Source organism: Loxodonta africana, chromosome 1, assembly GCF_030014295.1.
Source record: "Loxodonta africana isolate mLoxAfr1 chromosome 1, mLoxAfr1.hap2, whole genome shotgun sequence".
Lineage (NCBI taxonomy): Eukaryota > Metazoa > Chordata > Mammalia > Proboscidea > Elephantidae > Loxodonta > Loxodonta africana.
Window position 1 is genome coordinate 15266098 of NC_087342.1, and position 25260 is coordinate 15291357.

At 45.2% G+C, this 25260-nt stretch overlaps 1 protein-coding gene across 3 annotated transcripts in view; it reads left to right on the plus strand.

The window, feature by feature from the left end:
- The window catches only part of KALRN (kalirin RhoGEF kinase), a 769081-nt gene that overhangs the window by 225537 nt on the left and 518284 nt on the right, over positions 1 to 25260 (plus strand). For all 3 annotated transcript variants that reach the window (XM_064291948.1, XM_064291977.1, XM_064292015.1), the window contains exon 3: positions 5825 to 5939. In XM_064291948.1, the coding sequence (XP_064148018.1) occupies positions 5825 to 5939 (115 nt within the window). The remainder of the gene's footprint in view (positions 1 to 5824; positions 5940 to 25260) is intronic.

Consider the following 25260-nt stretch of genomic DNA (forward strand, 5'->3'; position numbering starts at 1 on the left):
CGGAAGCTCTGGTGGGCCCTGGGGCAGGAGGTGGGATAACACTCATTTGCGTGGCCAAGGATCACATTTTGAGAAACACACCAAAGTGTTTATACCTCTGGACCAAGCCTTTATTTCTGGATGTGTGGAGTCACAAAGAAAAAGGCAGGTACAGTTCCACAGTACAGGGGCTCACTCCACAGGCACTGTGGGGCTGGGCTGATGGGCACCAGACCTGATGGAAAGAAGGGAGAGAGGGGGAACCAAGCAGCAGTTGTCTCCCACCTGGAAAGCTGAGGACCTGATGATTCAGAGGGTAGGGGTGGGAGGTGAGGGCAGAGCATCCAATGGGAGTGTATGAAAGCTTTTGTAAAGTACTAAGTACACGCTGTCATGGTCCTCGTCATCATGGTGGTGGTGGTGGTGGTAGTAGTAGTAGTAGAAGAAGGAGAAAGAGGAGAAGGAGGAGGAAGAAGAAGTAGTATTTTATTATTGTTGTTGCTGTTAAACAGGAGTGACTGGGAAGCTGCCTTTTCCTGTTCATGTTAACCCCGCTGCTATCAAGTCCATTCCGACTCATGGCAACCTTCTAGGACAGAGTAGAACTGCCCCATTGGGTTTCCAAGGAGCAGCTGGTGGATTTGAACTGCCGACCTTTTGGTTAGCAGCCGAGCTCTTAACCACTGTGCCACCAGGGCTTGTATATCTTGTTAGGTAGTGAGCTCCCTGTCACTGAGGATGTTGGTGCACAGGCTGAAGAGCCCCTTGGCAGGATCACGTAGGAGGGATTCCAGGATGGGTAGAGGCACAGACAAGATAACCTCCAATGTGTTTGTCAACTGGGATTCTGAGTGCTTAATGAGCATGTGGGAAGACCTTGTGAAGGTGTCCTGGAGGCCACTGGGCAGTGCCAGGCCTCTGACTTCTGCTGCCTCTCTCTACCCCAGGTTTCTAGACATGGCCCACTGCCCTCTAGGGAGCCCCATCTGGTCTTTGCTTCTTTCTTTCCCCCGACCCCTGATCCTTAGTTAACTTGATCTCCTTCCTGTACCCTGGATGGCAGGCTAATCCTCCCAGTTCTGTTTTGCCTGACGCCTCCTCTACCTATAGTGTCTTTCCCACACCCTTCTGCCAGTATGTGCCGCATCTCTCCTTTCCAAGTCAGTTCTCTCCTCACCTCTTCAAGGAAGCCTTTCTAGATTTAATGCATGTCTTCTGAGCACCACTCTGTTCCACATCAGCTCAGGGCATGAGTGCAGACACACTGCACTACCCTCTGGCATGGGAATCCTTGCTTTGTGACTGGTCATGTTCTCCGCCTCCCATGTGAATTCAGTCAGAGTCTTGGGGAAGGGCCCAGCCAGCCCTAGAAAAGACTTTCCAAATAGCAGGGAGTTGTCCTAGAATGGAGCACATAGAAGCAATATGTGCTTCTGTGAGGAAGAGGCAGGTAGAACCTTCTGGGGGTAATGGGGGGCATACAGCTCAATCCTAGGGGCTGGTGTGGGCCCAGAGGCCTGTATTCATTTGCACGTGGTGCCAAGGGCTCTCAGGCTTGTGGAACATGGTCCTTCTGTGGCTGCGAAGGAGGCTGAGGGAACCAGCGAGATGATAAGTAGCTGCATCTTAAAAAAACAAAGCACAAGCATAATAAGCCTCTTGCATCCCAAGCCTTTACAAGACAAAACACAAAATACAAGAAGGAAACCCAGAACTAAGCAACACATTATAACCGTTCGATTTCTTCCAGAGAGGAAAGCACTCCCGGACAAGGGGAGAGCAGAGAAACAAATGGTGAGGTGGTGCCCGCCCTTCCTGGCACACGCCCCAGCTTTGGCAGGGTGGAAGGAAAGCCACACTGCCATGGGAACATCCATTTGGAACAATCCAGTGCAGCCCACAGCTCCTGCGTATCCCTCAGTGAGCCTTGCTGGCCTGCTCCCCTTCTCCCCTTCGTTTGTGCTGCTTATACCTCCCTCCCACAACACCTGTTGTCCCTTTTATCCAGTCTTCTTGTGCGGGGCCCGTTTCTGGGTATATATACTCTGCTTTGGGCCACCTCCTGGTGATCCTCTCTGCCTCCTCACTGCCCACTAGCACTTGTTCCTGTTGTACCCCAGGAAAACTCCAATGTGGCACAGTCTTTTGTACACTGGGCCTGTGTTTCTCAGAGTGTGTTACATAGAACAACAGGCCCACAAGACAATCCTCAAAAATGAAAAAGAGGTACCACTTTCAAGTAAGATTGGAAAATGCTGCAGGGTATAACTTCCTGTTGGAGATCTGCACTGCTTCTTAAAGCATATTAACATAAAGCTCTGGGAAGTCCTGCAGTAAAGAACCCTATTTATCTTTGTTTAATCTGGCATTTTCCAAACTATGGAATAACCTCATTCCTTTAAAAAATTATAGGGGTGTGTGTGTGTGTGTATCCACTAATGTTTTGTAGAACTGTTGTTACATGGACCAAACTTTTGGTACACTTCTCTAGACTTATTTCTCTTCCCCTTCCTTCAGATTACCCTAATCTGGTTGCAATAACTATAGCCTGACTCCCTCTGAAAAGTTTGAGCACCATTCCTTCACCACCTCTTCTTCACTCAAGGAAGTCTTAACTTCTTCTTCCACTTTCAGCTTTACCTCCTCCCCACATCCCTGTCCTGCCCTGTCTCAACAAAAGGAGGATCATCGTCATTTCTAGAACATCAAACCACCCCTCGCCTCTCTTTATCCTCTGCATTTCTATCCTATAACTGCTAGCACCAAAGCCTTGCACAAGTATACGTACAACAAGTATTTGTTGAATGAGTGAATGGCTTTTTCGAAGATCCTGCTATCATCTCTATTGCCTTTTCAAAACATGATTACTTTGGCCTCACACCCTTGTGTAATCCCCCTTCACAATGCACATGCACTTTAGTAGAGGGTTTGTATTCCTTATCTCTGCCCATCACACTTTTTAATTTCAGCGTCCATGTTAATTATCAGTCAAATTCTACAGCTTCATGGCGCCTCAGCCTCCTTGGCACCAAAGTCCTTCACCTCCCTACCATGGCCATGCAGATCCAAGATCTTGACCCTTGATTGCCTCTTTGTGGCCCTAGCCTCTTACCATTGACCTTTCTGATATTCTTTTACGAGTTGGGGGAGGATGGATACCAGATGAACAAAACATACTCCTTTCCCTTTTCTCTGGGAGCTCACAGTCCAGCGAGACATCTCCCACCCTCACTGGGCCTTCTCATTTACACCATGCATTAGCCTTATTCAGGCTTCACTCAAGTTGGAGCCTAATATGGATAAACCATTGCCAAATCCTTCAATGGAGCTCTTACTATGCCTCAACACCCTGCCACCTACCCCTAACCCCGTGCACACAGCCTGTGCTCATTTTCTAGGGGAGCCCTCCAATGATGGCTCTGCTTCTCTCTCCTCAGCACCCCAAGCATACCTTGGCCCTTGACAGATGACCTTATCTTCTATTTCACCTAAAGAACAGTGTCCGCAGGCAGGCAGAACTCCTCCCTCTCCAAACTCCTCCCTCTGCATACTCCTCCCCCTTTGAGTTCTGCCAGCCTGCCTCAGAGAAAGAGGCAACCCTACCTACGTGCATCCTGGACCCCCTTCCCTGTGTGCTGTTCTGAGATCTTACTCCGTCATTGTCTCCACCCTTTCCACCATAATGACTCTCTTCCTCTATGCTTTTTTGTCCTCTTCTTCCTGGAAACTTGTGAGACCTTTTCCTTTCTGAGAAGTGTATGGCATGATTCTGCTGTTGCTTCTTGACTTCTTATCCACGCTTCCAGAAGGGAGAGGATTGCACTTCCCCTAGGCTTTCTCTCCCCACTGCCCCTTCCTCTGCTGTTGGAACCTTACCTCACTATGATGCTGGCTCGTACTCAGTAGGGACAGTGCCAATCAGCCTTCCAAATGCCTTAGTCAGACAGTCAGACTACCCTTGGCTCCCCATGTTCCCATGGTGGTACTCATAAAGTATCCATGGAGGGTCAGGAAGAAAACCAACAGCTGTGTCTAAAAGCCACCCAAGAATGAAAATCCTTAGGGTGAGGTCAAGATTGGAGGGGAAAGTTGAGAGTAAGAGAGAACCTCTAGTTTTGGGGACAGCTTCCATTTAATCCCTCCACTTCCTTTTCCTCATGTGCTATGAGAATGGAAGGCAGTTGGGAGATGGAGACCATTTTCAAGATAAGTGACATGGAGGTGGTTATTAGTTTGAAGAACTAGGGCTGGTAGTATGGAAGGTCTAGAGCTGGGGCCCAGGGTTGCAACTCTGTAGCATAACTGTACAGACCTTCCCTTGCTGAGCAACTGGAGAGACTGAAACATTATTTTCACCAGGGCCAAATCTCTCAATGGCCCCAACCGTGTTTGATCCTTTTCCCCTTCCTGGCTCCTTATTTCCTCCTCAGGGATATCCTGGAAGTGATTAAATTTTGTTTGCCAAGCTTTCCCTCTATCTGTGTTTGGCAGCTCCTGGACCCCACAATCAGAGGGAAACATTACTCAGCTCACTTTGGGTGGGAGCACTGGGCTGCTCTGCCCTTTTTGCTAATAGAGTTCCATGTTCAGAAGACCGATCGAGCGTTCAGCTTCTTCTCTAGAATTGGTGATGGCCATGTCATGCCTGCTCCCTCTTGCACTGGATCCCCTTGTAATCTTCTCTTCGTGGGTCATGTGGTGGCTGTCTGAGGTGAGCGGTGGGGAGCCTGTTGCGTACTCACCAGTGCCCTGTAAGGACATAATTACTGTACCTTAGTTTTGTTCCTGTCTAGCCCTCCTGAGCTAATCTGGTCCTGCTTCCCAATTGTGGCCACCCATTAATGAATACTTTTAAATTTTTTAAAATCAAATAATAGTGAATAGAAAGTTTGGAAAATGGAGAAAAGAAAAATCAATCATCTAAAATTTCAACATAATAACAGTGATTGCCATCTTGATATACTCCTTTAAGCATTTTCCATGTGATACTTAGAAAACATTTGCAATCATAGTGTGTACATAGGCATTTGTAGTGATTAAGACCTTGAATATCCTTATTTCAGATAAAGATTCATGTACTTCTCCAGCAGGAGTGACAGGTGGCACCTCAGGTAGGTAGGCAGGCAAGCAGGGCTGGGATCTTGGCTTCATAGAAAACACTTAATGTCTTTTCTATGAATCTAATAACCTCCCAGCAGTGCTGTTGCTTTAAGGGTTCTCACCATGGTAGTCAGTTAATCGTGACCATTCCCTCTCACAGAGGTCTGCACAAGCAAAGAGAAGTGAGCTGGAGGTTAAATTTCCAAGGAACATAACACTTTGAACCAGACTGTTTTCTTAATAAGAACAATTACCCACTTTCATTATTATCTAATGTTTTTAGAGAACTTTTGAAAGTACTTCCTCGTGTAATTGTTAGTCCTTCAGAAACCTGGTGGCGCAGTAGTTAAGCATTTGGCTGCTAACCAAAAGGTCGGCAGTTCAAATCCACCAGCCATTCCTTGGAAACCCTATGGGGCAGTTCTACTCTGTCCTGTAGGGTCACTATGAGTCGGAATCAACTGACGGCAACAGGTTTGGTTTACGGGTTTTTGTAACAAACCCTGCAAAGCGGCCACTATTATTTTCAGTTCCATTTTACAGCTGAGGATTCAGAGAAGTCATACAACTTGCCCAAGGTCACACATGTTGTCTACGTCCAAATCTCGTGCCCTTGTCCTATGGGCAGATTTCTCTGGGCACCGTATTTCTGCCTGTAGCATCCAGCACTTAAATGGGATTCTTTTTCTCCTAGGGCAGACTTTCTGGCTGATTTCCTTAAACTCCCTCCTCTTCCTCCCTGCAGGGGGCCGTGATAAGCGAGGCGGACCCATCCTGACCTTTCCTGCTCGCAGCAATCATGACAGAATAAGACAGGAAGACCTGCGGAAGCTTGTGACGTATTTGGCCAGCGTGCCAAGGTAAAGTGAGGGGAAATGTCTTGCGGTGGGAAGGGAGGAGGAGAGCTGAGCTGATGCAAGCGAGTTGGAATGAGCTTCCATCCCTGCCAGGAGCTGGAGCTGTTTCTGCCTTTGGAGTAGATTCTAATTATTCCTGGAATGTCATCACCCATTGTTTGTCTCATTCCCATCATTCCCATTGTTACTCCTGGGATTCATATGAATGGAGTGGGAACTGGAAGTAGGAACTGTGAGCAGAGGTGAAGGTCCTAGGCTCAGAGGACCAGTACCAGGCTTGGAATAGGAAACAGTGTGGTCAAGGGAGAGGGATGGGGAAGGTGCTTTACCTTAGGGGAATCGGAGCTCTGGGCTGTTTCATGCTGGCTTGTATAATGGATTATTTTCACAGCCTCTGGTTTGTGAATGTATTTGTGGCTTTTGGAGTTTGGGGCAAATAACTCAGCAAGAGGCAGCCCTTGGCTTGTTGTAGCTCATAGCTCATGCATTCTCAACAGGGATTACACATTGCGCCAAGAAGGTGAAAATTGCTTCTTGCGGGGTGAAAATCTCACTCTTTTATGTATAAAACACCGGTGTACGTATGGTACATAAACACATATACAGTATACTTGTCCTGTTAAAATGTCACTGGGGGTTATTAGGGAAAATGTGTGTACAAAAGGCTCTTTCAGGGGGAGAGGAAATGTAATGAAAAGATGTTGAGGAACGCTGGTCTAGGTGGTACTTACTGGTGCAGAGGTAGGAGACAGACCAGGGACATGGTGTTTATCTTTTGAGAAGGGGGAGAAGAGGCAGTTGCCTAGCCAGAGGATCATAGAATGTGAGAGCTGAAAGAGCCCTTAGAAGTAATGCAGGCAGATAGGCTTAAGGTTCTGCTTGGGACCAAACCAAAACCAAACCTGTTGCCATCAAGTCAATTCTGACTCATGACGACCCCATGTGTGACAGAGTAGAACTGCTCCATAGGGTTTTCTTGGCTGTAATCTTTACAAAAGCAGGTTGCTAGGTCTTTCTTCCGTGGTGTTGCTGGGTAGGTTCGAGCCACCAACCTTTAGGTTACTAGTCCAGCACAAACCATTTGTGCTACCCAGGGAACTTCTGCTTGGGAAACAGGGCCAATCCAGGGCCTGAGCTGCTCACAGAGGGTTGGTGGTAGGGCTTGGCCTAAAACTCAGCCTTGCTGACTCCTTCTTTGGTGCTCTCTCCCCATCCTTACTCTTGGCCAGGGAGGACTCTACTCTCTGTCACTTAATGGCACGAGAGCCTGCTAAGTGTCTATTGTGGCAGAGGAGAAGTGGTGCCTTGGGCTTTCTGAACCTTCATCTTATCTCTGTGCATCCCATTTCTGTGCATATAGGAGAATTAGCAAATTAGAAAGAGGAACTATATATTCAGCTCTTGGCTTTGGTAATTTTTGAAAATGCTGATTAAGTTCTTGAAGCAGGTGTCGAGTGAGCCAAGCTCTACATTTCAAAGAGCTACAGGGAAAAGAAATATAAAGGGATTGGTGGCTGGTGATGGGCAGGTGGTAAAGGGGATTTTAAGAGCAGTCATCATATGTTTGGGAAGATGGTGAATGGGATGGGGAGCCCTGAAAAGCTTCAAGAAGAAGGCTGTGAACAAATAGATGTCAAATAGTGTCTCTCCTTTTTTTTCTTCATTATATCCACTGGGGACCGAAAAAAAGATAAAAGGCCTTAAGCTCCAGTGAAAGGGATTTGAGTTACATCCGAAGAAGAATCTCTCAACTGTGAGTGCATGAGGCATTGGACTGTAGAGTACAATAGAAGCTTTTTTTTTCTTTCTTAAAGATCTTTATATAGAAGAAATATTCCCATCTGCCCCACAGGCAAGGAGATAGACTAAATAACCTATGATTGATCTAGGTAATTTAGCAATTTAGCCATCTAGGGCCAAGCAGTTTTTAATAGCACCTTTCCTAAGTACACTACTGACTGGTATAAAACCAGACATTTTTTAAAGCAATTTACAGGGGAAGTTTTCATGGAGACCCATAATGGACTTTCAGTTCTTTTAGAGCCAGAAAAAATTGGGATCCCAGGAGATACGAAGGGCACGTTTTTTTATGTTCATCATATACCTGTAGCTCACACTCGCTCGTCTTTTCTTTGGAATGTAAGGGGAAAGAGTTGAAAGAGCACCTCTCTTCATTCTGATGTGTTAAGCAAAGATTGGACAAAACAGATTGGAAGCAATTTAAAAAGAAAAGATTTCTGATGGGGTGAAGGAAAATGAAACCCAAGAGAGGCTGAAAGAGGGGAAACAATTTGTTGTCACTGAAGGAACATACTAGATGCAGGCTATTTGCTTCTCAGAGGGTGGTCACAGGCGTTGCATCCTGAGAAGTTATTCACAGGTGCTGGCAGGCAGGAGGAAGAATCCTGTTGTCACCCTCAGTGGGAAGAATTGTTCTGTGGTGCCTGCTCCCTGCCTCCCGAGGGGCCTGTGTTCACCAGGAGAGTGAGGGCCTGGCAGGCTGTGGGGCATACCAGCGAATCATGCCCAACGGTCACGTCCAAATTCTGTTGAACACGAGTCCACGCATGTTGGAAACAAAATCTGGAACAGAATTGTTCTAAAGACGATGAAGTTTAGGAAGCGAAGCTGTAGGACTTAGCTGGCCAGATAGTATTTTCCACTCTTCTGCTTAGTCATGGCTTTGGAAAAGAGGGGAAATTGCAAAAGTAGGCAGATAGATTACGTAGATAGTGCTGATGAGAAACAGCCTCTAGGTAGTGCAAATGGTTAACATGGTCAGCTGCCAACTCAAAGGTTGGAGGCTGAAGTCCCCCAGAGGCTTCTCGGAAGAAAGGCCTAGCAATCTACTTCCAAAAAATCAGCCAGTGAAAACCCTATGGAGCACAGTTATACTCTGACACAGATGGGATTGCCATGAGTTGGATTTGACCCCAAGGCAACTGGTACTGGTACTGAGGAGAATACATTGTTTATTCTGAATCATGGCCCCAAATGCTAAAAAGACAGGGTCTTGTTGGAACTGAGGTGTGTTCCATAGACTGATGTGATTGAGTCTCTAGGTGACATCTGATATTTATTTATTTATGCATTTTTTATTTACCACATAGTTAGAACCTCTGTATGCCAGGTAGATTGAGGATTCATGGTGAGTAGAAACAGACATTTTGAGGGAATTAGGGAAAACCTGGGTAGACCTGCTAACCAGTGGAAGTAAAGGGCAGACAGATATGACCGTGCTGGTGGCACTGGAGATGAACCAGTTCGCAGGGGACAGAAAATAAGGACAAGTGATGAAACAGGATCCAGAATCTAAGGAACCAGTCAGTTTGATGGCCATCCTTGGCACCATTCTAGAATAGATGATGAAACAGATGGTTGTGATAATTTAGAAATGAATAGGAAGAAAAGGTCCCACTATCCTCTATGCAGACCAGCCACCTCTGGACCATAGCATTCAAGTCTGCACCATTCAACTCTGCCAGCAAGATTTTAAGAATGATATTGTCCAGTTAGAGTGCTGTCAGGGGAGAGTGATCAGCACATTGAGGGATCCACAAATCACATCACTGCAGCTGAAGGAATGAGAGCTGTTCACTGGCAGGAGCGATTCCTACCTTCACATGTTTAGGACAGCTGCCCCAAAGAAGGGAGCAGACACGGTCTCTGATGCATCAATGGGTAGAAGTTGGAGAGATCAGGACTCCTAAGTGAAGAAAGAATGAGCTTCCCACGTGGGAGCTGTCCAGCAGCACTGTTGCTGCCTCTGGAGAAAGTGAGTGTCATGTTAGGGATGCCGTAGAGAGGACTCCTGGCCTGGGGTGGAGGCTGGACTAGATAACTTCTAATACAATCTCTCCTGCTCTGAATTATATGCTTCTGTTCTACTGGAAAAAACATATACCATAAGATCCAAACCCGAAAAGCCAAAACCCACTGCTGTCAAGTCGATCCCGACTCATAGTGACCCTATAGGACAGAGAAGAGCATCCCTTAAGGTCCAGCGAGCGCCTGTTGGATTCAAACTGCCATCATTTTGGTTAGCAGCCATAACTCTTAACCAAAATCCAGGACCCCCAAAAAAGAGTATTTACTACCTCCACCACCCTTTCCGAGGCTCCCCAAATAAGACCTTGAATTTCACTTCAAACACTGTCTAACGGGCTACATCTTAAATCCTAAGACAACAGTTTTCCTGTCCCTTTGGGCTCTGGGTGGGAATTTTGGGGGTACCACCTGAGGCCAAGGATCATTCTAAGTATGACAGTTTAGAAGAGTGCCTGAGCTACTCTTTGGGGCTCCACCTCTGTCTGGGATGTGTCTGTTCCAGCTTCTCTGTCTTGCTCCTGATAAATAAAACCATCCATATCCTGGGTCCTCTCAGACTTTCTATAATCTTATTCTGAAGAACTTTCAAGTCTTCTAATTCAATTTCCTAACAATGCCATTCGCTCAATACAGCAAGTGTTTATTGAGTGCCTACTCTGAAATAGGTCCTGGATGGGGATCTTTAGAGAGTTCTCATGTTATCTTTCATATACGCCCATCATATACTTACCTAACTTTTTTGTCCTTCTGGCCTGTTATCTGCTTACGGTTACTTTACATGAAAGGAGTCAAAAGGAAATACTCAGATACGGTCAGTTGATGAATGTCCCTAGAAAGTGAGAGACAGAACAGAAAATCCAGTTTGCAAGTTAACAGTTGCCCAGGCATAGCCCACAATGTGGGCAGTCTACCTAGCGATTATTGGGAGTTGACCATATACTTGACCGTATACATCCAGCAAGGGGGCAGTGGTAGTTCAGGTAGCATTCTTGACTTCCATGTGGGAGACCCAGGTTTGATTCCCGGCCAGTACACCTCACGTGCATCTACCACCTGTCTGTCAGTGGAGGCTTGTACGTTGGTATCATGCCAAACAGGTTTCAGCAGAGCTTTCAGACTAGGACTAGAAAGAAAGGCCTGGTGATCTACTTCTGGAAAACCAGCCAGCGAAAGCCCTGTGGATTACAAAGGTCTGATCCACAGCCAGTCACGGGGTGGCAAGGACTGGGCAGCATTTTATTCTGTTGTGCACGGGGTCGCCGTGAACCAGGGGCCATCTCCATGGCAGCTAACAGCAACAACGCATCCGGTACAAAACCCTGAGTCGTTTTTATTGCGTTGAATTCCTCCTCTTTGTCTCGTTATCCTGCTTTATGACAATCACCTTTCTGTGGCTCCCAAGGGCACCAGTTGTTAACCCCCTTGACGTATCTGCCACTTGACTCTGGTCTTAGCAGTGCTGAGCGTGTCCCAGTGAGGAATGCAGGTGTCACATGGAGGAAAGATGACAAGAAATTAGTATGGGTTATCCTGTAATGCCAGTCAAACCAAGGTGCCAATATCCATGCCTTATTATTCGATAACATTTGCTCTTGTCCCACTGATTTCAGCAAAAGATAAATCGGGCTTATAGCCAGCACTGTCTTTGTGCAGCATCACCAGAATTTAAGAAAAAGCAGAGAGAGACAGAAAGACAGTTGAAAGAAGAAGAGGTAAAAACTGCCAAGGCTTCCCCCCACTGTGTTCAGCACGAGAGAGCCTGAGCCACCCCAGCTGTCGTCGTCAAATGTGTTTTCTTGTAAGGGCCTGCTGAGATGTGTTGTTGGAGCCCTGCCCTTTGTTCTGGGGTCATCAATTAAAGCATGATGTGGGGAATAAGGGAAGGAATCAAGGGGATGGAAGGCCAGAAATAGGACCAATGAGAACATTTAGGTCACATTGTTTTCATTTACACTTTGCTAAAATTTATACCTTTTTAGATCCATTTTTAATTTCTTTTGATGTAGAGGGTCTATAATTTGTCTTACAGTTTCCACATTTTACACAAATTTCTCAGCACCACCAGTTAAGTGTCCTTATAGATCACTGTATATAACACAAGCCCTGAAGAACAAATCGTGTTCTATTCTGCTGCTAAAAAAAAAAAAAAACCAAACCTGTTGCCGTCGAGTCGATTCTGACTCATAGCAACTCTATAGGAGAGGGTAGAACTGCCCCATATGGTTTCAAAGGAGCGCCTGGTAGATTCAAACTGCTGACCTTTTGGTTAACAGCCGTAGCTCTTAACCACTATGCTATCAGGGTTTCCCACTCTGCTGCTAAAAAGAAATAAAATCCAATATCAGCTACCATTGTTAGTAATCGCATTCTTTAGGGATGTACAGACTTTTACAACAAAGGATTGAAAGGCATCTTAGTATAGATGCAAGGCACTGGGGTTCAGATCCTGGTTCTACCACTTCTCAGTTAGGAAGAACATGACCACTCAGCCTGGTAATTTGAGAAGAGTTTAATGAAGGAACAATTTACAAATGTGTAGGCAGGGAACAGAAAAATCAGTGAGGTTTGCATTCTCAAGGTATCCCAGGGCTAGAAACAGCAGGGAGGGGAGCTCTTACCACTTCTAGGCCTGAATGGACAAGGGGAGGGGCAGTTCTTAGAGTCCAAAGGGAGAGGGCAGCTGTGTGAGAAGGCTACCTGACAGGAGCTGTGGCGTTTGCTGAGAGAGGCCGCCAACTCATGGTGGCTCCATGAGGTAGACTGACAGGGATTGGTACCCTCCTTCACTCTCCACCCTCTGGGCTCCTGCTGGGGTTTGCTATCGGCTGGATGCAGCCAGAGTTCAGAGGATGGGGGCACCCACTGAGGCACAGCCCTTGTGAATCAGCCTCCCAGGGCACAGGGGAGTGGGGAGAAGATGGAGAATGAATCCAGAGGGGCAAATGGGAGATCTTTGGCACTGGGTGAGGTCTTGGGCATATTACTCAACATTTCTAAGGCTAATATCGTAATTTTTAATTTGGGAGAAGAATATCCACCTCTACAAGGGTATTGGGAAGAAATCATCTAGCACTCTCTGCAGTGCCCAGGCACTCAATGATTGTTAGTCTGTCCCCTAAAGGAGCTTAATAATAACATAAATGTATATACTTACATGCACACATACATAAATGTTAATATTTGCTACAGAAGAAGGCATAGATGTATCTGTAAGTTATGAAGCATAATAATAAAATTAACACCTGAGATCCCACCCCCCAATTTAAGAAGTAGAACATCACCTCTGCCCTCAATAGCACCTGTGGCTGCTCCCCAGTCCTATGCCCCCTGCATCTCCCAGAAATAGCTACCATCCGGAGTTGTGTGTTTATCCTTCTTTTGCTGTTTTGTGTTGTTTACCTTACCACATGATTTCATAAATAATATATTGTTCAGCCTTGCTTGTTTTTAAGCTTTATAAAGATGGTATCATACCATATGTAGTTTTCTGTGACTGTCTTTTCTGAAATACTGTGATACGCAACAAGGATGAATCTTCAAACATCATTTTGAGTGAAGAAGAAACTTAACTTTCAATTCTGAGGGCTCATAACCAAATTATTAATAGAAGAGAGATGGTACCTAGGTGTCTCTTGAGACGTTTCTTTTAGTCTGAGATGAGGAAAATCAATAATAATTACTTTTCACAGAGCTTTAGAAGAGACATCATAATTAATATTGACATCGAAGAACAAGTGAAAATTTTCTTAACTTGTTAGTGATCAATATTAAATAATATAGAGGATGTAAAGTCCTTACACAGTGCCAGACACACAGTAGATTGAGCAGACATTTGTTGGTGTCTCCGTCCAAGGGTCTCAGGGCTTGGGGCAGTCAGGCGTGTGAATAGAGACAGGGAGCAGCCCAGAGTAAGTACTGAAGTGGAGGGTGAATTTTCTATGGACACACAGCATGTGCAGTGTCCGGGATCCTTGTAGACTGGGAATGGGGAGACCTCAATGGGAGATGTTCTCCAAGCAGAGATTGGAAGGATTAAGAGGATTTTGCACGAAGTGCAAGGGGTAGTCCAGGCAGAGTGAAGGGCTCAGGCGAAGGCCCAGGGAGGTGGTGTTCAGGTGAAATTAAGTTCCAGAAACTCAGGGTGGTAGGAGCATGGAGTCTTTGGGGAGAGCGGCAGTGGGTGGAGGAGAAAGGCAAGCAAGGATTGCAGGGGTCCGGTTCAGATAGTCAGCAAAGAGCGTTTGAAGAGATTTTCAGGAGAATTGATGTTTAAGGTTACATTTGAGAAGACCCTCTCTGCAGCTGAGTGCAGGATGGGATGGAGGAGAAGGCTAGGAAATGAAGAAGCAGTTGCAATAATGTAGGTTAAAGGTGATAAGAATCACGGCTAGCATTTATGGATTGCTTACACAGTTCCAGGCACCGCTCGTATTTTTTTACATGCGTTAACTTAATCCTCACAGCACTGTGAAATGGGTGCTATTATTACTCCTGTTTTACAGATGAGGAAACTGTGACTCAGAGAGGTTAGGTAACTTGCCTATGGGAATACAACCAGTATGATTTGAGCCCAGACAGACTAGCTCCAGAAACTGAGTTTTATCTGCTGAAGAGATGAGGAAGTCAGAGTAAAGAGAGTGGCAGTGGTAATGGAATACAGGAGACAGATTTGGGGAGAGCTAAAGGTAGACTCTGAAAGGTGGACTAAGAGTTGGAATGGAACACAGGGCCAGTGGAAGAAGGTGGTAAGGAGATGAGACGGATGTAATGATGGCAGGCAGGGATGATGGTGGGCAGCAAACCTGTTTTCTCCACGGTTCTCTTTGGAACCTAAGTGCGAAGGTTGATTGCCTCAAACCTGGGCTTCTGCTGCCTACAGCGGCTCAGGGGACTGTGATTGTGCAGGACAATGGAGGCAAGGTGGGGAGCTCCAGAGTTCCTCCTCTAGGTGTTCGTGCTCAGTTTTAGACAAGTAAACTGTGCTCAGTTATGCTTATCTGTGGATGATAGCTATGATTTAGTTACCAAATTACACCAAGAGATGTAGTGAAAACACAAGATCACTCAAGCCTGTAGAAACTATTTCAAGAGAAGAGTTCAAGACTGTCAGTAGCAGGAGCCCCGATGCAAAGCCTGGATTGGTGGGGTGGTCTCTACTATATTCTAGGAATGGTCATCCTGTTCAGTTTTCTCAGGGTCTGAGATATTTCCTTCATTTAGCTGCCTGCCTGGTTTTATCCTCACGTAGCTCTGGCATCAGAAGCACAGTCCTAGAATTAGAGCTCAGGTCAGCTAATACGCATTTGAGGTTGGGTTCATGTCCATGACCGTGCCACTGTTGCAGGACTTGGCAGGGTCTGAGTCTCTCCCTGCACAGTCCTGATGGGGCTGAGGTCCTAGGGGGGCTCACGGAAACACTGTGAAAAGGAACAGGTTGTGGGAAGGGCAAGGAAAGGCCAGCCATGGTGCCTCAAATGTATAGAGTCGAGCATTTGTGATTCCCTGGAGAACAATAACTGGGCAGTCAGAGGCGGAAGCTGTCTGGTCATGAGGTAACTATGAGAAGCGACCCTGGTTATTCCAGGAACCAGTAAATGCCTTTAGGTGATCAATCTAGGACCCAGCATTGGACAAAGGAATTCCTAATGGTTAGGGGTGTTTTTCCTTCTTCACCTGTGTCTTCAGTTTCTACCCTCAGGAGGGACTTTGGACATTGCCACTGATGTTGGTGGAAGTAGAGAAGGAAGGAGTGGGTCCAAGGAGAATACTGCTGCCTCAGAACTCTCCTCTCTAGGAGGAAAAATGCATGTTTCCTGACAAATTTCCTTATCTGTAAAAGAAACATAAAGATACTATCAAACGGGATGGTAATAAGCATTACATAGAAGGTGCCTAGCCCAGGTCTTAGCACACAGGTAATATCTTCCTCTTGCCTTGCTTGAAGGTAGAGACCTCATTTTGTTGTTTGTCCTTTATTATGTCTAGTACTGCTTTGTCAAAGGTTAGGCTTAGAGATAGTAGTTATAGTAGTAATAGCAGTAGGGTCCATAGCACTTAGTAGGCTCATAATAACTAATGAATGAATGAATACAGATGCCTAATAGAGTGACAGAATCTTGTCTTTTTTATTAGAAAAAATATTTCATTGTAGAAAATAATTAAAAAAAATAATTTGAAAAAAATTTTGTAACTCTTCTCTCTAGAGATAATAATAATTGATATATTGACATATTTCCTTTGGTTATTTTTTTCTTTAGAACTTTTTAAAAATATAATTGAATCATAATATCTATTCAGTTTTTTTTCTACTTAACATTGTACCATAAGAATATTTTCATAACATTAAAAACTTTTAGGACATAATAGTATGTCTTGGGGTGTACTGTGTTTAACCCTATCATTAGGCATCTAAGCCATTTGCAAAATTTTACTATTGTAAATAAACCATAGTAAACATCTTTTGTGTATTAACCTATTTTAGATGCTTTCTTGGGAATAGATGGATGACAATCAAGGACTTGAAAAAAACTTTTTAAGCTGGTAAAATATATTGCCAAATTGTTTTCCAGAATTTGCCAATTTATACTCCCAGTATGTCTTGCCTTAGACTTGCAGTTCTTTACGTGTCCCCCAAATTTAAGTTGCTCAGTATTGCCCAACGCCCGCAGTACAAACATTGTTATCACAGTCATCAAGAAATCCTAATTTAGGGCCATGTATTAGCACCTAAACTTGATTCTGGCTTTGAAAAGAATATAGGATTAGTCCGCTTGATGAGACCACCATTGAAGTTCTGATCAGATACACAGTCTACCAAACCAGATCAAAACCACTGCTATCGAGTTGATGCCAACTCATAGCTACCCTGTAGGACAGAGCAGAACTGCCCTGTAGGGTTCCCAAGACTGCAAGTGCGTACTGCCTCATCTGTCTCTCACAGAGTGCCTGGTGGTTTCAAACCACCGACCTTTCGGTTAGCAGCTGAGTGCTTTAACCACTGTACCACCAGGGCTCCCTGATAGGCAATCTAGAAAGAGCTTACTTGTTTTTTGTCTTTGGTGAATCTTTACTTTCACCTCTGGAAGTGTTGCTGGCTCGGCTCACAGTGCTCAGAGTGGTTGTAAATCTCCTTTGTGCTCATCTGAACTGGCTACTTAGCTGCCTTCTACTGAGAAAGTTAGGCCTCCTTTGGAGTTTGTCTCTGGGAAACAACGTTGAATGACCTCTAAAGCTTAAGTGTGGTCATGTAATATCTTTTTTAGGCTCCTAGAGGCTCTGACTTACCAGACTGATTAGGAAGCTGAAGTTTGTGGTATCACCTTGATTCAAACGGTCAGGTGAAATAAGTCTCAATGCAGGTTTTCTGGAATTCATGGGATCAAGATGATTTAAATTTAGCTGAGATTCATTTGGCTGGAATGTTGGAAATGAGTTGTTCCCTAAATATAGGTACTGGAGAGACAGCTTAGCATTGGGGAAGAGGATGTGTTTTTTACTTGATGGGTTCCAAATTTGGGTCTGTTTCTCTGTCCCCCATTCGTGATTATTTTCAGCATGTTTTGTGTGTCTCTCTTCACCTGTCACTGGTCAGGTCTTTTGGCCCCTCACTGGTGTTTGGGGTTGCATATGTTTTTAGAAGGAATCCCTAGGTGGTGCAAACAGTGAAGCACCCTACTACTGGCCAAAAGGTTGGCAGCTGAAACCCACCCAACAGTGCCTTAGAAGACAGGACTGGCTATCTGTTTCCAAAAGGTTGCAGCCTTGGAAACCCTATGGAAGCGCAGTTTTACTCTGCACACATGGGGTTGCCATGAGTCGGAATCAACTTGGCAGCATCTGCCAGCAACACTATGTTTTCAGACATATATTGGGTACGAACACTTCATGATATGATGCTTAAATTTTGTAGAGAATGCCTTTATTATATACACTTCTGGTAATTTAGATATGCTGCCACCCAGATTGGTGGAGCACCTCAGCTCTGCTGCCCAAGAAGATACAGATGGATTTTGTCTAAGGCTCTAAGTGGTAATGTTCTGCTCTCTCCTCATTAAGCCTTCCATTTTTCAGGCTTTAATTTTTTTTTTATATAATAATTTTTATTGAGCTCTAAGTGAACATTTACAAATCAAGTCAGTCTGTCACATATAAGCTTATATACACCTTACTCCTTACTCCACTTACTCTCCCCCTAATGAGTCAGCCCTTCCAGTCTCTCCTTTCGTGACAATTTTGCCAGCTTCTAACCCTCTGTACCCTCCTATCCTCCCTCCAGACAGGAGATGCCAACACAGTCTCAAGTGTCCACCCGATACAAGTAGCTCACTCTTCATCAGCATCTCTCCCCTACCCATTGTCCAGTCCCTTCCATGTCCAACGAGTTGTCTTCGGGAATGGTTCCTGTCCTGGGCCAACAGAAGGTTTGGGAACCGTGACTGCCGGGATTCCTCTAGTCTCAGTCAGACCATTAAGTCTGGTCTTATTATGAGAATTTGGGGTCTGCATCCCACTGATCTCCTGCTCCCTCAGGGGTTCTCTGTTGTGCTCCCTGTCAGGGCAGTCATCAGTTGTGGCCGGGCACCAACTAGTTCTTCTGGTCTCAGGATGATGTAAGTCTCTGGTTCATGTGGCCCTTTCTGTCTCTTGGGCTCACAGTTGTCGTGTGACCTTGGTGTTCTTCATTCTCCTTTGATCCAGGTGGGTTGAGACCAACTGATGCATCTTAGATGGCCGCTTGTTAGCATTTAAGACCCCAGACGCCACATTTCAAAGTGGGATGCAGAATGTTTCCATAATAGAATTATTTTGCCAATTGACTTAGAAGTCCCCTTAAGCCATAGTCCTCAAACCCCCGCCCTTGCTCCACTGACCTTTGAAGCATCCAGTTTATCCCAGAAACTTATTTGCTTCGGGTCCAGTCCAGGTGAGCTGACCTTCTGTGTATTGAGTATTGTCCTTCCCCTCACCTAAAGTAGTTCTTATCTACTAACTAATCAGTAAATAACCCTCTCCCACCCTCCCTCCCTCCCCTCCTCGTAACCACAAAAGTATGTGTTCTTCTCAGGTTTACTATTTCTCAAAATCTTATAATAGTGGTCTTATACAATATTTGTCCTTTTGCCTCTGACTAATTTCGCTCAGCATAATGCCTTCCAGGTTCCTCCATGTCATGAAATGTTTCATCGATTCGTCACTGTTCTTTATCGATGCGTAGTATTCCATTGTGTGAATATACCACAATTTATTTAACCATTCTTCCGTTGATGGACACCTTGGTTGCTTCCAGCTTTTTGCTATTGTAAACAGAGCTGCAATAAACATGGGCATGCATATATCTGTTCGTGTGATGGCTCCTGTTTCTCTAGGGTATATTCCGAGGAGTGGGATTTCTGAGTTGTATGGTAGTTCTATTTCTAACTGTTTAAGATAATGCCAGATAGATTTCCAAAGTGGTTGTACCATTTTACATTCCCACCAGCAGTGTATAAGAGTTCCAATATCTCCGCAGCCTCTCCAACATTTATTATTTTGTGTTTTTTGGATTAATGCCAGCCTTGTTGGTGTGAGATAGAATCTCATCGTAGTTTTAATTTGCATTTCTCTAATGGCTAATGATCCAGAGCATTTTCTCATGTATCTGTTAGCTGCCTGAATATCTTCTTTAATGAAGTGCATGTTCACATCCTTTGCCCACTTCTTGATTGGGTTGTTTGTCTTTTTGTGATTGAGTTGTAACAGAATCATATAGATTTTAGAGATCAGGCGCTGGTCAGAGATGTCATAGCTGAAAATTCTTTCCCAATCTGTAGGTGGTCTTTTTACTCTTTTGGTGAAGTCTTTAGATGAGCATAGGTGTTTGATTTTTAGGAGCTCCCAGTTATCTGGTTTCTCTTGGTCATTTTTGGTAATGTTTTGTGTTCTGTTTATGCCTTGTATTAGGGCTCCTAAGGTTGTCCCAATTTTTTCTTCCATGATCTTTATCGTTTTAGTCTTTTCAGGCTTTAATTTTTAAAATTTGTGTAAAAACACTGAAACTTAAATAACTTCTAATCAATGATTGTTTTTCCTCAACTACAAAGCGAGTTAAGTACAACCTTCCTCAGAGGAATATAGTAAATGTTAAATGGAATAATGTTTGTAAATATATTTAGCCTAGGTATACAATAATTGTGAGTTGAAACTGGGAATTACATAATGATGTTATTTTTGGAAAAAATTAAACAAACCAATGCCTAAATAATGTGGTATGTCTACATCAGTTCTTTTTTTTATAATGATATACATACAAGAAAACAGGCAACATTTGATTTCTACATAGAGCCTTTAATAACATTGATTACGTTCTTCAAGTTGTGCATCCGTTCTGCTGTCTTCTTCCAACTTATCCCACTACCATCCATATGCATTCCATTCAGTGCATTCTAAGCAAAAGCCCTCACTTTTGCCATTCTTCATGCCTCTGGAAACCACTAATTACTTTTGGTTTCTATATATTTGCTTATTTCATATAAATGATATCATACAGTATTTTTCCTTTTGTGTCTGACCTGTTTCACTCAGCATACTATCCTCTAAATTCATTCACGTTGTGCCATACATCAGTGCTTCATTCCTCTTTATGGCTGAGTGATATTCTCTTGTATGTGTACACCCCATTTTGGTTATCCATTCATCAGCTGATGGACATTTACACTGTTTCTACCTTTTGGCTATTGTAAATAATGCTGCGATGAACATTGATTGGTGTACATACGTCTGTTTGCATCACTGCTTTCAGGTCTTTTGGTTATATACCTAAGAGTAGAATTGCTGAGTCGTGTAGTAGTTCTGTGTTCAGCATTTTGAGGAACGACCAAACTGTTGTTCACAGTGGCTGAACCAGCTTACAGTCCCACCAGCGATGGATGAGGGTTCCTGTTTATCTACAATCTCACCAATACCTAGTACTTTGGGTTTTTTGATCGTTGCCATTCTAATGGGAGTGAGATGGTATCTCATTGTGGTTTTGATTTGTATCTCCCTAATGGGTAATGAAGGAGCCCTGGTGGTGCAGTGGCTAAAGTGCTCAGCTACTAGGCAAAAGGTCAGTGGTTCAAACCCACCAGCTGCTCCACGGGAGAAAGATGTGGCAGTCTGTTCTTGTAAAGATTTACAGCCTTAGAAATCCTATGAGACAGTTCTGCTCTGTCCTCTAGGGTCACTGTGAGTTGGAATCGACTTGACAGCAGTAGGTTTGGTTTTTGAGTTTGTAATGGCTAATGATCTTGAGCCTCTTTTCATGTGGTTGTTGGCCATCTGAATATCCTCCTTGCTTTATACCAATTCTTAAATTTCTTTTATAAAATCAAATCTTTCTTTAGAATTAAAAAAAAAAAATCCTTTCTATTGGTTTGTCTTCAGTCTGAGGTAGATTTGAAGTCAGAATGCCCCAAGCATACTTATCTCTTGGAATTTCTACTCTCTCCCTCAGCCAGGTTTCATCAGCTACAAACATTGAAAACGTTTCAATCTTTCCCTTCCTGACACCATTTTCGTTCTCTGAACATAGAAGATGAGAACAAGACAAACATTAATACCTGGGGCTTTTTGTTGCTGAGAGTATAACCCTATGAATACACTTGCCATTTGCAAAAAATTTGTGTACCAGCTTGCCACAGTAGCTTTTACAAAAAGAAAAATACGTCTCCCCCTCACCTGTTCTACACCATCTCTTCTTAGATTGTTTTAGATGAAAAAGATTTCTTCAGAATTACTTCCTTAAAAGTCTAGCATCACCTTAGCAGAACAAATAAGTTCAACAAAATTTGAAAAAGATTTTTGGATCTAGGAAACTCATCATAAGGTGGTGACAGGTCCCATCCCATGTCTTCTACAAGTTCATATGGCCTACAAGGTTTTCTGCTAGATGGATTGAAAGCCTCTTGAGGGCAGGGATGGTGGGTCTTGTTCTTGCCCCAGAGTTTATAGAGTAGTAGGCTGAATTCAAGTAGACTAGGAGCTCCCCAAGGGGAAAGGACACTGCCTCACCCCCCACCCAGACTCCTCAGGGCCAGTGCCAGGGTCTCTCTTTCAGACGTAAAGCCCTGAAGCCAAACCCTGGTCTCCTTCTCCGCCATGTCCTCTTTCCTCTCCAAGGGGCTGTTCCCACAAGGTGTGGGCCACTAGCTCTGTGCAGAGAGGGAGGCACCGCCTCCTGCTGGAGGATGGAACGTGGATGAGCATGTGAGGGAATCAGGAATGGACTGTCTCACTGAGGAGGTGTATCCCTGTTGCTGAATTAAGCCAGTGTTCTCCTGGAACCCAGACAGGAGCACTTTGTCAGAGCCACGGTGACTCAGCTAGGACAAATGCCTTTCCAGATAATTACTGACATAATCCAGTCTGTGCCCTGATGTCCTGGTCCCTCTTTCCTCTTCTTCCAGAGCCTCCCTCCTCTCCCCGCCCTGACTTCTTCTAGGTCAAGTGAGGAGCAGCCTTGGTTTGAGAACTGCTCAAAAACTCTAAAATGAATGCATTTTTCTCCTCCTTTCTCAGACTGTTCTGTCCTGAGCTGGAATTTTATCTGTTCTCGCCACTAGTAATTCATGTGCCAGATTTTGCACAGGAACTCCTCTTGGCCCAGTGCCTGAGGTAAGGTCTGAACCTAGTTCCGTGACATGCTCTACCCTGACTCCCTGCCCAAGAAGAGAATGTCCTCTCATCTCCAGACCCATCCTTCTTTAGGTCGTGAGATGTTTTCTTTTGTAGGAAATTCAGGCTGGGACTCCCACAAAACTCCCTGTTTTGGGCTTGGAGGAAGAAGGCAAGAACCAGGCCTCACCCTCCGCCTGCCCCGACGGTAATGGAGTTTCCATTAGGACACCTGCAGATCAGTGCAGGTGTAACTTAGGTGCCTGGGGACGCACAGAACCATTGTTTGATTCCTAGGTACACGCTTAAGTTAGAGAGAATGATCAGGTAACCGTTTGGCTTTTTCAGGCTGTCCCCAAACTTACAGGTTAATGAGGGGAGACCCAATTCTTGCTGTGAGGAAGGCTTACAAATCTGGTTGAGGTTCCAGGATTGACAGAAACTGAATGTTTTCAAGGTAACACTCATGCAGGTGCACCAGATAAATAGAAGTCGTCAGAGATACTGATGGGAGGTAAAATTTGGCCTGGATTTTAAAGGAAGTACTCATTGCCACTGAGTCCATTCTGACTCATAGCAGCCCTAAAGGACAGAGCAGAACTGCCCCAGAGGGTTTCCAACAAGCGGCTGGTGGATTTGAACTGCTGACCTTTTGGTTAGCAGCTGAGCTCTTAACTACTGCACCACCAGGGGTCCTTTAAAGGAAGTAGATGGGTAGAATCCTGGAGCTTAGGGCAAGAAGGGATTACAGAGGTCAGCCAGGACAACCTCCTCCTTTTAAAGAGGTGGAATCCTGTCCAGAGAGGTGCGGTGACGTTCCCAGGGCTACCCAGCTAGCTGGTGGTGTTGCTGGGGCCAGGGTGCCAGTCCTGGACTTGCTGCAAGCCCACGCTACCCCCTGACGTAGACAGAGACTGTGGGAGACATTCCTGCTGGCAGGTGGCTCCTAGAACAGCAGGCATCCAGGGCCAAGCCCTCTCTGTCGTCATGGGCAGAGGGATTCTTCTCTCACACACAGGCTCTCAGAGCTACTAAGTTAGCTATTTTATTTAGTTCTGATTTTCAGCAAAGACCTCGAGCCCTTGGTGCTGACCCTTCCTGCTTAGTTTCAAGTTCCATACATTTCTGAGATATTTTCCTCTATCCCTCCCTCTTCCATCTGGCTCTCCCACACCTCTCTTGCTGCTCCCAGGTTCCCACCAGTGTCCAAGCCATCACAGGGCTTTTCCTCCTCATGGAACACGAGAACTTCATCAGTCCCCTTTGCCTGGGTGTCAGGTGGAAGGAAAGCTGGCTGCAGGGTGAGGGCCACCTGTCCTGATGGAAACAAAGCCCCTCTGTTTGTAAAGCCCAGTGGGCATGGCCTGGTGGGTGAGTGACTTTGTGTGAGTGCTTAAAACACTTTGACTGAGGGCATCTATGTTGGTGGATGTGTTTGTGCACGTGTCTGTGCGTGCTACAGGCAAATAGCATTGAACTTCCAAGAAAGTGAATGTTAACTTGAGGAGGAGAGGTGCGCATAGGCGAGTTCTGAGCAAAGGCTGTTTCCTGGAGGAATCATGTGGTTCACTAAGGAGGATTCCACCTGCCCTGCCAGGAAACCAGAGCCTAGCTGGAGAGTGGGGGATCCCATGAGATGGGGAGAGCAGTGGGGATGCAGCAAGAGGAGGAGGAAGAGTGATGGCAACAGGGATTGGGACGAGCAAACGAAGTTACTGCCCTGCCTCCTGGCCGGCGTCAGCGCAACCGGGTGGGCGCAGCACCAGAGCTGGGGCTGTGCCCACCTGGACTGTTGCAGCCTCTCTTGGCTCCCATCTGTCTTCTTCCCTTTCTTCCTGGGTTAGAAAAACTCAGTTTGTCTTCTGGCTGGGGTACCTGACGCACTTGTGGTTACAGGTCACTGTCTTTAGAATCTGGGCTCGATCTTTGGTCTACTTCTCACGGTTGTATGAGCAGCGATTATAAAGATGCTTTTTTTTTTTTTTTTTTAAGTTAAAAGATGAAGCATTTTTCCCACAGCTGACTGTAGGGAGAGGATGGCGCAGATGGAGAAGACCAGAGGAGAGTGGCTCTGGGGTTTGTGTGAGGATGGCTAGGGAAGGTGGGAGAGTGTGGAGAGGTCATAGTTCTGCTCCTCTGCTGCCTCGGATTCTGTTTTACTTCCGCTTTGTGTTCTGGATGCCCTGAAGGAAGGTGTGAACAGCTGTGGGAAATAAGACGCGGCTGCTATCCTGAAATATAAATGCCAATTTCAGTCCCACCCTCACCTGAACCTTTGCCACCTGAAGCCACCCCTTTGCCACCTTTCCTCTCTAGCCAGCCAGCCCCAGAGTCCTGGGAGCCATTGTTCTAGTCCTTCCCCAGGTATTTCCAAACTCTTCTCTTGGCTAAGAGTAAAAAAAAAAAAAGAGTAGTGCCTTCCAAATGCCTTGCCCTCAGCCTGGTTGATTTAGAAAGCAGATCTCTTCCTTTGGTGAATGGAAGTTGCGTTTTAGAGCCGGTGAGATTGTAAGTGACCTAGCTGATTAACAGATACATGTGAGTTTATGCAGCTAAACCAGGGCCAGCTGCTCCAAGGTGTTCATCCCTCAGGAGGCTGCACATTAGCCCCTCCCACCCCCCCATTCCTGCCATTGCCCCCAGGACCTGCTCTTTGGGAGATACCTTCAACCTGTGCCATGCTCTTTTGACTATCCTCAGGATGGAAAATCTTTGTTCTTTCTGAGCAGGCTTGACTTTTAAAAAAGTGCTTTGTTTAAAGGCAGCGTTGAGGAGTAAGTCAAGAGGGGAAGCCAGGTATGTGGGTGTAAATGTCCTGCTGTGCTGTTTTAGGTCACTGGGCCGGTCACTGTATAGCCACACTTGG